Source organism: Lathyrus oleraceus, chromosome 7, assembly GCF_024323335.1.
Source record: "Lathyrus oleraceus cultivar Zhongwan6 chromosome 7, CAAS_Psat_ZW6_1.0, whole genome shotgun sequence".
Classification (NCBI taxonomy): Eukaryota; Viridiplantae; Streptophyta; class Magnoliopsida; order Fabales; family Fabaceae; genus Lathyrus; species Lathyrus oleraceus.
Genome location: NC_066585.1, coordinates 187147634 through 187159224, shown reverse-complemented (window position 1 = coordinate 187159224; position 11591 = coordinate 187147634). Strand labels below are relative to the sequence as shown.

Here is an 11591-nt window from a genome sequence, read left to right as displayed (position 1 = left end):
ATGTTCCACAAAAAGGTATAGATTTTGTTGCACAAATGCTTAAAAGTGTATGTCCAGTCAAAAATGCTTGCCCGAGAACTATTACCAAGCAACACAGTTGGTATCTAAGTTAGGGCTAAAGGTTGAGAAGATTGATTGTTGTAAGAATGGTTGTATGTTATATTACAAGGATGATAGCAAGCTATCAGAGTGCAAATTTTGTAATGCTCCTAGGTTCATTCCTCGCAAGACTGGCATGGGAAAGTACAAAGATATCCCAGTGAAGAGAATTTTCTACTTCCCAATCATTCCCAGATTACAAAGATTGTATGCATCAACTGAGTCGGCAACTGAAATGAGATGGCATCACATGAACAAAAATAGTTCCAACATCCTTCGCCACCCGTCAGATGGAAAAGCATGGAAACATTTTGATAGTGTATATCCTAACTTTTCTAGGGAACCCAGAAATGTAAGGTTGGGTCTGTGTTCAGATGGTTTTACTCCTTACATTCAAGCGTCTGCTTCTCCATACTCATGTTGGCCAATAATAGTTACTCCGTATAATCTCCCCCCTGAAATGTGCATGACCAAACCATACTTGTTTTTGGCATGCCTCATACCCGGACCTAAAAACCCTAAATTAAAGATAGATGTCTACTTGCAACCATTGATTAATGATCTACATCGATTGTGGTCCAATGGAATATTGACCTATGATATATCTACAAAACAAAACTTCATCATGAAAGCTTGTTTGATGTGGACAATTAATGATTTTCCAGCCTATGGTATGTTATCTGGATGGGGAACACAAGGTAAATTGGCATGCCCTCATTGTATGGAACATACTGATGCTTTCACCTTGAAAAGTGGCCATAGGAATTCCTGGTTTGACTGTCATCGTCGTTTCTTTCCATCTAATCACTCCTTCAGAAGGAGTAAAAGAAGTTTCCTAAAAAATAGGGTTGTGACCAATGATCCACCTCCCATTTCCACAGGGAAAGATATATGGGCGGTAATAAGTAATTTTTCAAAAGTTATTGAAATTGGATGGGAGGCGAAATGGAAAGAATTCGAAGGGTATGGAGTGGATCATAATTGGAAAAAGCGAAGTATTTTTTGGGATCTCCCATATTGGAAGGATAACTTGTTAAGGCATAACCTCGATGTGATGCACATAGAAAAAAACGTCTTTGATAATATATTTAATATTGTCATGAATGTTAAGGACAAAACAAAGGATAATGAAAAGGCAAGAGAAGACTTGGCTAAATTATGCTTTCGCGGGGACTTGGAGCTCCAACCCTTAGAAAACGGAAAGAATGGTAAACCAAAGGCTAGTTACACTCTAACCAAATCTGAAGCCAAGTTGGTTTGTAAATGGCTTAAGGAATTGAAAATGCCAGATGGCTATGCTTCAAACCTCAGTAGGTGTGCCAATGTAGAAAAGGGTACGGTGCATGGGATGAAGAGCCATGATTGTCATGTTTTCATGGAATATTTACTCCCAATTGCATTCCATTCATTGCCAGATTTGGTTTGGAAACCATTAACTGAGCTAAGTCGATTCTTTAAAGATCTTTGTTGCAATACGTTGAGGATGGACGACTTAGTTAAGTTGGATGAGAATATTCCAATTATCATATGCAAGTTAGAAAGGATTTTTCCACCAGGTTTCTTTGACTCAATTGAGCATCTTCCAATCCATCTTGCCAAAGAAGCAATTCTAGGTGGTCTAGTACAGTACCGATGGATGTATCCATTCGAAAGGTAATTGTTGTGGTTGATTTTATTAAGTTATTGCATGTTTATCATAAATTAATAAACGTGGAATGATTAAATGTGCAGATTTATGGGAGTCTCAAAGAGGGCGGTGACAAATAAGGCTAGAGTTGAAAGTTCCATATGCAGTGATTATATACATTGCGAGACAAATTACTTTTGCTCTCATTATTTCAAATCTTTCCGTTTGTTGCCAACCATAAATCTTAGTAACAAACCTCATTTAGACAATGATGACATTCTACCTACAATGTCCATTCTACAAAGTGGCGGTCGACCAAGTGGGAAGTCACGAAAATATTTTCTATCTGATAAGGAATGGAAGTCTTCACATGTGCATGTCTTGATAAATTGTGATGATGTTAAACCATATCTTGAGTAAGTGTGCATCATAATATATTCAATCAAATTATTGATGCATATCATAATAGATATTTACTTATGAATCGTGTGATTTATTTCAGCATATTCTTAGAGAACCACTCTCTAGATATAGAAGATTCATCTGGGCGCATACATATAGAGTTTCCCATATGGCTGAAGAAATATGTAAATGAGGAGACAAATGGAGTTACTAACCAAGATATAATTTCCTTGCCTCGCAGTCCTGCGTCGATGGCCATATCATGGAATATGTATTTTATCAATGGGTACAAGTTTCATACTGAAGAATGGAGCAAAGGTAGAAAAACTAGCAATTGTGGTGTGCACGTGAAAGGTCTTGCAGAAGGAGGAAATACTGATTTTTTATGGAATAATCAAACATATCTTTGAGCTAGATTACTTTGGTCTGAAGCATAAGATTCCAGTTTTTTATTGTGAATGGTTTGATCCAACAAGGAATACGGGCACAAAGGTTCACCCACAATATAAAACTGTGGATATTAAAATGGATAAACGTTATCGTCCTTATGATCCTTTCATCCTTGCGCAAAATGCAAGACAAGTGTATTATGTCCCATATCCAGAAATGTGTAGAGATATGCGTAGATGGTGTACGACAATCACCACAGAACTAAGGGGTCGCGTAGAGATTGACAACATAAAGGATGAAGTACCTTATCAATCTGATGGGATGTTACCTGCGCTACCCAATGTAGAAATTGAAGCAATGTCTTGTTTGCGTGACATGTCACAATTAGATGTGTTTGAAGAGATTTTTGATTGCTCTACTAGTGAAGCAGGTAGAGGGTATTGATGAAGATAAGCGTGTTGTGACGTGAATGAGGGTTCAAATAGAAACAAAAGGGTGAAGCAGAACTAAATTTCTTTTCTGCATCACCAACATCATCAAAAACAACATCGTTGTGATAATGTTTGGCAACTGCATTTGAATTATCAGAAACAACATTGTTTCTTTTCTTTTACTTTTAACTTTGTTTTGGTCTGCTATATCATTTTTCTTCATTTCTCTATGTGCTGAACACTGTATTAAGTTTTGAAGATTTTCTTTCTTTGCTTGTTTATTAATTGGCATTTTTATGTTAAGAGTGTGAGACTGACTAATCCTTTTATTTTTATGACAACGGATGACTAAAAGAGGTGGAAAAGCTAAGGTATTAGCACCAGGAAAACTTCAAGAAAAACGAAATCGCATAATTAACAAGAAGCATATCGTTAGGAAACCTGCTCAAACAACATTGTCTGTGCAGGATGCATCATCGGCACCAACACCAGCTCAGGCAGCATCGTCCGTGCAGGTTGCATCGTCAATGCCAACATCAGCTTCGCAAAAATCGTCTGTGCAGGCTGCATCTTCGATGCCAACACCAGCTCAGGCAGCATCGTCCGTGCAGGTTGCATCGTCAATGCCAACATCAGCTTCTAAAAAATCGTCTGTGCAGGCTGCATCGTCGATGCCAACACCAGCTCGGGAAGCATCGTCCGTGCAGGCTGCATCGTCGATGCCAACACCAGCTCCAACTGTAGTACCTGTTCATGCCACTACCTCTGAGAAATTTAGTTTTATGCCTACTCTGACTTTAAGCCATCAAACAATGGTTGGCCCTCAAAATATAAACCTTCAAACAATGGCTAGCCCTTCAAATTTGGCAGAGGAGGAAGATGTGGATGCTGATGAGGATGAGGCGGTGGGTCAAGAAACTGTTACCCCTCTTGTGCCAACAATAGATGAGAATGGAAAAGTTATTATAAAACCATCTGGTACTGGGTAAGTCATATATATTCTCATAATTTAATAATTTAGTAGTTTTATTATTGTATTTTGTCTGAAATATATATAACCTGTTAAGCAAGTTGAGAATATTACTATCCATATGATTCTTAATGCAGGTTGTATACTTGACATAGTCTTTCAATATTACAATCCATATGATTCTTAACTTTGTTATGTTCATATATTATTTATAGTCTGCATCATGAATCTTATTTACAGTATGCATCATGAATCTTTACTTTGACATAGTCTTTCATAATTATCAAGACATTTAGTTATGTTCATATCTTATTTACAGTCTGCATCATGAATCTTTCAATAATATTAAGCTAGTGAGTCTTATTTAGTTGAATCTTTCAATATTTTGTAGGCTAGTTTCTGCCAAAGAAGTTGCAGGTGCCATTAATTATGCGATACGCAAACAATTTTATAAACCTATACATCATTGGTCTGCACTCGATCTTGATACGAAAACTGATTGGTTTAAGTTGTTTGGAGTAAGTATTTATTGACTTTTGTCACTTAAGTTGATCAAATTATATTTTAAAAAGTAACTAATTAGTTATTAATACTAATTATGTGATTTTAATTATTTTTAGGAGAAGGTTTCGTGGGATCCTTTCGATCATGCATTTGTCTATAGCGCCTTTGAAAAAAAAGGAAGAAAACGATTAAACGACATGTTGGGGAAGGCGAGGAGAAAAGGGACTCGACCTTCATGGATTGGTGATGATGCTTGGTTGAACTTCAAACTTATTGGAAAAAGACCGAGTTTTTGGCTGTGTCTTCTCAAAACAAGACCAATCGAGCTTCCGCAAGAGGTGGAGCAGTCCACACCACAGGCCGTAAGGCTCATATTGATGTTGCACTTCAACTTGTAAGTAATAAAATCCTAACAAATTATTATTATTATGAAGATTCTTTATATCTTGACAGTTTTACTCGTATTCTGTATTGATTATTGGATTATTTGATTATTTGTAGTCACGTGAACTTCAAAGGGATCTGCGTCCCGATGAGTTATTTTTAAAAACACATAAGAGGAAAAATGGTGAATGGGTTGATAGTCGTGCTGCATCTACTTATGTAAGTTCTCGTAAATGTTACTGCATCAATATTTGCATCCATGCTTGAAACATATTATGTAGCTGTTAAGTATTCCTTATGGCGCTGTTAATAGAAAATACAGTTGCAACATGCTTGAAATGTTAATAGAAAACATATTAATATGTAGGAATAGATGGCTACTATAACTGCAAATGCTCCTAACACATCAGAAGCAACACCTAGCAAAAAATATAGGAAATTTAAGTCAGTAAATTATGATAAATATAAATATGTACATTTTGAGGAACTGTATTTGAAACACAGCAGAATTTAAGTTAGTAAATTTAAGAAACACAACAGAAGCAACACATCAGAATTTTTCACTTGTGTATAACAAACATAAATATGTACATTTTGAGGAACTGTATTTGAACACAAAAGAGAAAAAGAAATTAATAGAAACTTCACACCAAACTAATTATAAGAATGTTTCCAAAAGTGTTACCAATATCGCCGCCATAAATTTTGAAATTAACACTAGTATTCAGTACAAATACATATATTATGTAGCTGTTAAGTATTCCTTATGCTTGAAACATGCTTGAAATAGAAAATACATATATGAATGATACAGTTGCTTGTGTTATCTTGCTGTTAAGTATTCCTTACTTTTTCTATTATACAAAAGACTTTTAAAGAGAAGTTTGATGCAGAACTTCAGCCAACTGAAGAAGGGAATGGAAAGGTTGTTCAAGTGTTAGATGGAAAGTGTGTAAATCAGCTATGGACAGAGGCTGCTGGGGGCCGTAACCGTGGTCGGGTTTATGGCGCTGCAGATTTAGCTATTAATCTAAAACGTGGATCAAAAAGTTTTACCAAACAATCTCAAACTCCTCAACACTCTATGTTTGGGATGTCATTAGAAGCTGAAAGAGCAGCTAGAATTAGAGCTGAACAAATTGTCGAGGCTACAACGACCCAATTACAAGAGGCTACCGAGGCTGCAAAAGCTGCTACCGAGGCTGCAAAAGCTGCTACCGAGACTGCACAAAGGATGGAGAGGGAGATGAATGCTTGGAAGGAATTTATGATGAAGAAATTTGACACTTCAACTTTTGTATCACATTCTCATCATTATGATGACGATTTGGATGATCAGTCATTAGATGAAGATTGATCTTGTACTTTTAGTAGAACGAATTAATCTCGGATGTGATTACTTTTTGTGTATGTTTTTTGAAAGTTAATGTGGGTAGAACTTTTGTAGTTTCTTTCACGAATGTTTGAGATTGCTTCCAAATGTTTTACCATAAATATGATATTGTTCGGTTGATGGAGTGGATTGAAAAAATTTGTTTGAGTGAGGTTGATTTTCTTCGAAGTTGAAGTCATGTTGCAACCCGACTCTAAACATATTTATTGTCCTTTTTTGTTGACTTTAGAGTCGGTGTATGCAAGGATAAATATAATGATTGACTTTTCTATGTTGACTTTAGGGTCGGTGACACGGACGCTATATGTTTTTTCTTGAGTTTTATAAATTGACCTTAATGCTAGTCGGTCGATGCTAATAGAAAATGTTGACTTTTGTTTGTTGACTTTAGAGTCGGAGAGGGCAACGCTAAGCATAATTATTGACTTTTCATGGTTTTGAAACAATATAGTGTCGGTCTCATTAGTGTCACCTTAGCCTCGGTTTCACCGAGGCTACGTAGCCTCGGTGTATCTTTAGCCGACATTACCCAGTAGCTTCGCAACTTTTATTCAAAGCCCGACACCGACGCTAAACCGACGCTAACCACATATTAGTGTCTATTTTTTCACCTTTAGCGTCTTAAAGTGGCCGACGCTAATAACTGTTTTTCTAGTGGTGAAAGATATACTTATTTTTTAAATATACGTGTATTCAATACACTGAAAACATAAATAATGAACCTTTTAAAAGTTATATGTATTCAATAAACTGAACATAATATATTTTTTAATCTAGAATTCTTAATCACTAGTCAGTACCCCAGAAGCACATGTTACCATGACCAAGACGAAATTATGAATTTTACACCTATCAATAAAATTAATGTTTAACTATAAAGTAAGGAATGAGAACTAAATAAATAAATTAACATTTTGGTAACCATTAAAATTAATTGACATTTTGGTATCATTAATGACACAATTCTACAATTTAAATACTAATTCATTTTTAATAGATCTAGATATTGGTGGGTTAATGTCCACTTGTAGAAATTTAAATAATAATATATAATAAAAAGTAAAATTCTCTAGTGCCTATCCATTTGCTATCACCATATATATATATATATATATATATATATATATATATATATATATATATATATATATATATATACTCAAATTCAAAATTTTACACATTCGGAGCATTTCAATCATTCATAAATATTATTTAAATATAATTAAAATAAAATTTAATATTTATTAAAATGTTTATCTTTTATTTTAATCATTTGAAAAGTAATACAAACGGATGATTGTAATGCATTGATAGTGTAAAATATTTTACACCAATATTGCATGACAATTAATCTCTTAAAATTATAGTCAATTAAAATATAATTTGTTAATGCATAGCAATTAAATTTTATATTTATATAATATTATTTTTATTTTCATAAAGTGAAAATTTTAAGCCCGTCATAGGAACTAGTATTTTCTTTTGACTTAACATTCACAAAGACTTTTTTTGGAAAGAAAATATAATTTTTGTTATCCAGTTATTTAATGATGAAAATTCATCTTTTAAAGATAAACGAGTGGAATACTGTAGATTCAAATCTAAGACCCCACACCTAATAATATGCACAGTAAGAATTCTAGACTATATAATTTTTCTATTCATTTTTCTTTTTATTATTATATGCTCCTAATAATAACAAAGGATGAATTTATAAAAATAATAAAATAATAATTTCTTTAATACTATATATATATATATATATATATATATATATATATATATATATATATATATATATATATTGTATTAAAGAAATTATTATTTTATTATTTTTACAAATTCATCCTTTGTTATTATCAGGAGCATATAAAATATATATATATATATATATATATATATATATATATATATATATATATATAATTTTATTCTAAAATTGATACTATTACATTACTTCTAATTTTATATCTGGCAAAAAAGTCAATATTTCATAGTACTATATTATAAAAGCAAAACTACACACACACAATAATTAAGACATACACTTTATTTTCTCTTTATTAAATACTATGTATTTATATTTTCTTTTTTTATTAATATTTGTTCATAGAAAAATGACTAGAATGTGTATATTAATATTTCTTTATTAAATGACTCGAAAAGAATATTATTATGACCCTTTTGTTAGAAAAGTAGAGTATACGTCAATATAAATAGAGTGCAAGGTTCTACAAAGAAAATCCCAACAAAGTAGCAAACTTCAGTGTTGTAATATCGAAAGAATGGGGAAATCATCTTTTCTCTTCGCAATCTTAACAATTCTCATGTCTATGTCTATTTCAACTGCAATATCAAAATCACCCATTCAAGATTTTCTCAATTGTTTTTCAAATAATTCTCATGTGCCTGAAGTCATTTACACACCAAACAACACCTCATTTTCAACCATCCTCAACAAGAGGATACATAACAAGAGATTTAAAACAGCAACAACACCAAAACCTTTGGCAATTGTAACCCCAAAAGATGCTTCTCATGTCCAAACAACAATTAAATGTACCAAAAGTAACAACATTCAAATCAGAATCCGAAGTGGCGGCCATGATTATGACGGTTACTCTTATGTATCAGATGTGCCTTTTGTTTTACTTGACGTATTTCATCTCAATTCAGTTGATGTCAATGTACAAGAAGAAACAGCGTGGGTTGAATCAGGTGCAACAAATGGTAAGATTTATTATAACATTGCAAAGAAAAGTAATTCTCTTGCTTTCCCAGCCGGGGTTTGTTTTTCTTTAGGTTCTGGTGGTCATTATTCTGGTGGTGGGTATGGAAATTTGATGAGAAAATATGGTCTTTCTGTTGATAATATCATTGATGCAAAAATTGTTGATGCCAGCGGAAAAATCCTTGATAGAAAATCAATGGGAGAAGATCTTTTTTGGGCCATAAGAGGTGGTGGTGGAGCAAGTTTTGGGGTTATTCTTTCATGGAAAATCAAATTGGTTCATGTACCTGCACAAGTTACGATTTTCAAAGTGAAAAGAAAGATGGATGAAGGTGCAACTGATGTTGTTTTCAAATGGCAATCAATTGCACCAAAATTAGATAAAGATCTTTTCATTAGAGTGCAACATGAAGTTGTTCAAATTGGTAAAACCGGTAAAAAGACCGTGCAAGTTAGTTTCATTGGTCAATTTTTGGGGACAGTTGAAAGGCTTTTACCTTTGGTGAGTAATGGTTTCCCTGAATTAGGTTTGAAGAAAAGTGATTGCATTTCAATGCCTTGGGTTAATAGCACTCTTTTTTGGTATTTTATGCCTATTGGTACTCCACTTGAAGCATTATTGGATGAACCAAAAGAATCTGAAACATTATATTTCAAAGGTAAATCAGATTATGTGAAGAAAGCTATTCCAAAGGAAACAATAGAATCTCTATGGAAATTGATGATTAAAGGCGAAGAGATTATGTTTATGCAATGGAACCCTTATGGCGGAAGAATGGAGGAGATATTGCCATCAGAAACACCGTTTCCTCATAGAGCAGGGAATTTGTTCATGATTGGATATTATCATAATTGGGTTAACGGATCTCGTGGGGATATTGAAAGTCATTTAAAATTTTCAAATTCAGTTCATGCATTCATGAAACCCTATGTCTCAAATTCTCCGAGGGAGGCATTCCTAAACTATAGGGACTCTGATATAGGTGCTAATCATCCGAGTAATACAACAAAAATTGACATTGCTAGAACTTATGGAAGTAGTTACTTCAAAGAAAATTTTAAAAGATTAGTGAGTGTGAAAACAAAGGTTGATCCAGAGAATTTTTTCAGATACGAACAAAGTATACCTACTAGCACATAGTAAAGTGATAAAATGTATGGTTGAATTCTTCGGAATATTTGAGAAGAAAAGAGTTCCAAAGAAATAAATGACATTATAAAAATTCTTATTAAGTTTATATATTTTACATATCTTTCTTTAAGTTATAATAATAAAAACTTTTATTGTATTGTTTTAGTTTCATTATTAAGTTTTATTATTTCAGTTATTTTTTATGATAAATTATTTAGTCAAGATATGAGTTTTTGTCAAATATTTTAATAAGGTAAATCATATAGTTAAGTCAAAGAAAGAAGCGTGTTTTAGAATTTTTATATGATGAAGAGAAAGAAAACATGTTTTGAGATTGTTAGAAATCAAAAAATTGAAAAGAAGTTTGGTATGAGCCGTTCACATATATCGGATTTGGTAAATTCGATTCCTGAATCCGTTCATTAATGTTAAAATATTTTATATTAATTTAGAGATATTCTAAGATACTCTAAATTAATATAATTTTTTTATAAGATATTTATAATATTTTCAATTAATATAAAAGATTTTATACTATATTTATAATATTCTTTTTAATATAAAAGATAATGTAAAATATTTACAATATGTTAAACTAGTAAAAAAATATATTATAAAATATTTATAATATTTTTGTTCTAACATTTAATGGGTTATGGTATGGACCCATTAAGGATCCGTTGGAGTTTTGTCTCTATCATTTTTCATAACATAATCTCCAGAACTTTATTAATTAAAGATAGAGAGAAGAGTTATGAATCCTTGATTAACTTAGAGAGATACTAGTAGAAATTCTTGGGAGTTTTTGGAATGTGAGAAACCTTTAGAGGCATATTAGAAGATTGAGAAACACTTCTAAACATCTTGGTATTGTGTGATTCATATATTTACAATTGAAGAGATTTGGAAACACTTGGGTAGAATAGGGCTTTGTTTTTGACAACTCAAAGGACTTTTTTCTTTTAACTCATTTGTAATCTCTTGTAACAATATTTGGAAGTATAGTGAATTGGAGAGCCACTCTCTCTGACATAGTAGATTATTTGATCGAACTATTTATTTTGGATTTGGAGATTGAAATTTGAATTTAAAACAAATCAAATCATATCTTTTGGAGGTTTTTGCGGAAAAACGAATTAAAACTAAATCCTCTATATTTTTGGACGTGATCAAAGTTTTTTTCCAAGGAGAAAATCCTATATTATGCATTTCTATATAAGGAGACTCAAACCTAGCATTAAAGGTGTCCAAGTATTGAACACTTTATGTGTTAGGGTTTATACTTGGAGTCTTTATTTGAGTTATTGTTGTGCACCACTCTAGCACCTAAATTTATATCTTAAGGCATATAGTTTGGTTTGTTAGTTGAGTTGTAATACTTTATTCCTAGATACTAATTATATAAGCTTGAAAACAAAGTATTTGTGTGGTACAGTTGTCGCATCTTTTCAATCATATTCATATTGTAATTGTTTAAACACTTGAGAGAGTGTTCGAGTGAAAGTGACAGGGTTCTCATATTTAGAGG

General features: G+C 32.5%; 2 protein-coding genes across 2 annotated transcripts; both read left to right on the top strand.

Moving 5' to 3' along the window:
* Window positions 1-3293: 3293 nt before the first annotated feature.
* LOC127102811 (uncharacterized) lies at window positions 3294-6164 on the top strand. Its single transcript, XM_051040142.1, has 5 exons — window positions 3294-3934; window positions 4311-4437; window positions 4540-4785; window positions 4925-5026; window positions 5676-6164. Exons 1-5 carry the CDS (start codon window positions 3294-3296, stop codon window positions 6162-6164), a joined length of 1605 nt encoding a protein of 534 aa, XP_050896099.1.
* A 990-nt stretch (window positions 6165-7154) lies between these two features.
* Window positions 7155-10171, top strand: LOC127102810 (berberine bridge enzyme-like 4). Its single transcript, XM_051040141.1, has 2 exons — window positions 7155-7209; window positions 8421-10171. Exons 1-2 carry the CDS (start codon window positions 7155-7157, stop codon window positions 10070-10072), a joined length of 1707 nt encoding a protein of 568 aa, XP_050896098.1. The 3' UTR covers window positions 10073-10171.
* The last annotated feature ends 1420 nt before the right edge of the window (window positions 10172-11591 follow it).

What these genes read in the sequence shown, in the direction of transcription:
- LOC127102811 (XM_051040142.1), top strand. Translation starts at nt 3,294, where the DNA reads ATGACTAAAAGAGGTGGAAAAGCTAAGGTATTAGCACCAGGAAAACTT. An exon ending in ATAAAACCATCTGGTACTGG is followed by an intron (nt 3,935 to 4,310) that starts GTAAGTCATATA and finishes AATATTTTGTAG; the next exon opens with GCTAGTTTCTGCCAAAGAAG. An exon ending in ATTGGTTTAAGTTGTTTGGA is followed by an intron (nt 4,438 to 4,539) that starts GTAAGTATTTAT and finishes AATTATTTTTAG; the next exon opens with GAGAAGGTTTCGTGGGATCC.
- LOC127102810 (XM_051040141.1), top strand. Translation starts at nt 7,155, where the DNA reads ATGACACAATTCTACAATTTAAATACTAATTCATTTTTAATAGATCTA. An exon ending in TTTAATAGATCTAGATATTG is followed by an intron (nt 7,210 to 8,420) that starts GTGGGTTAATGT and finishes CAATATAAATAG; the next exon opens with AGTGCAAGGTTCTACAAAGA.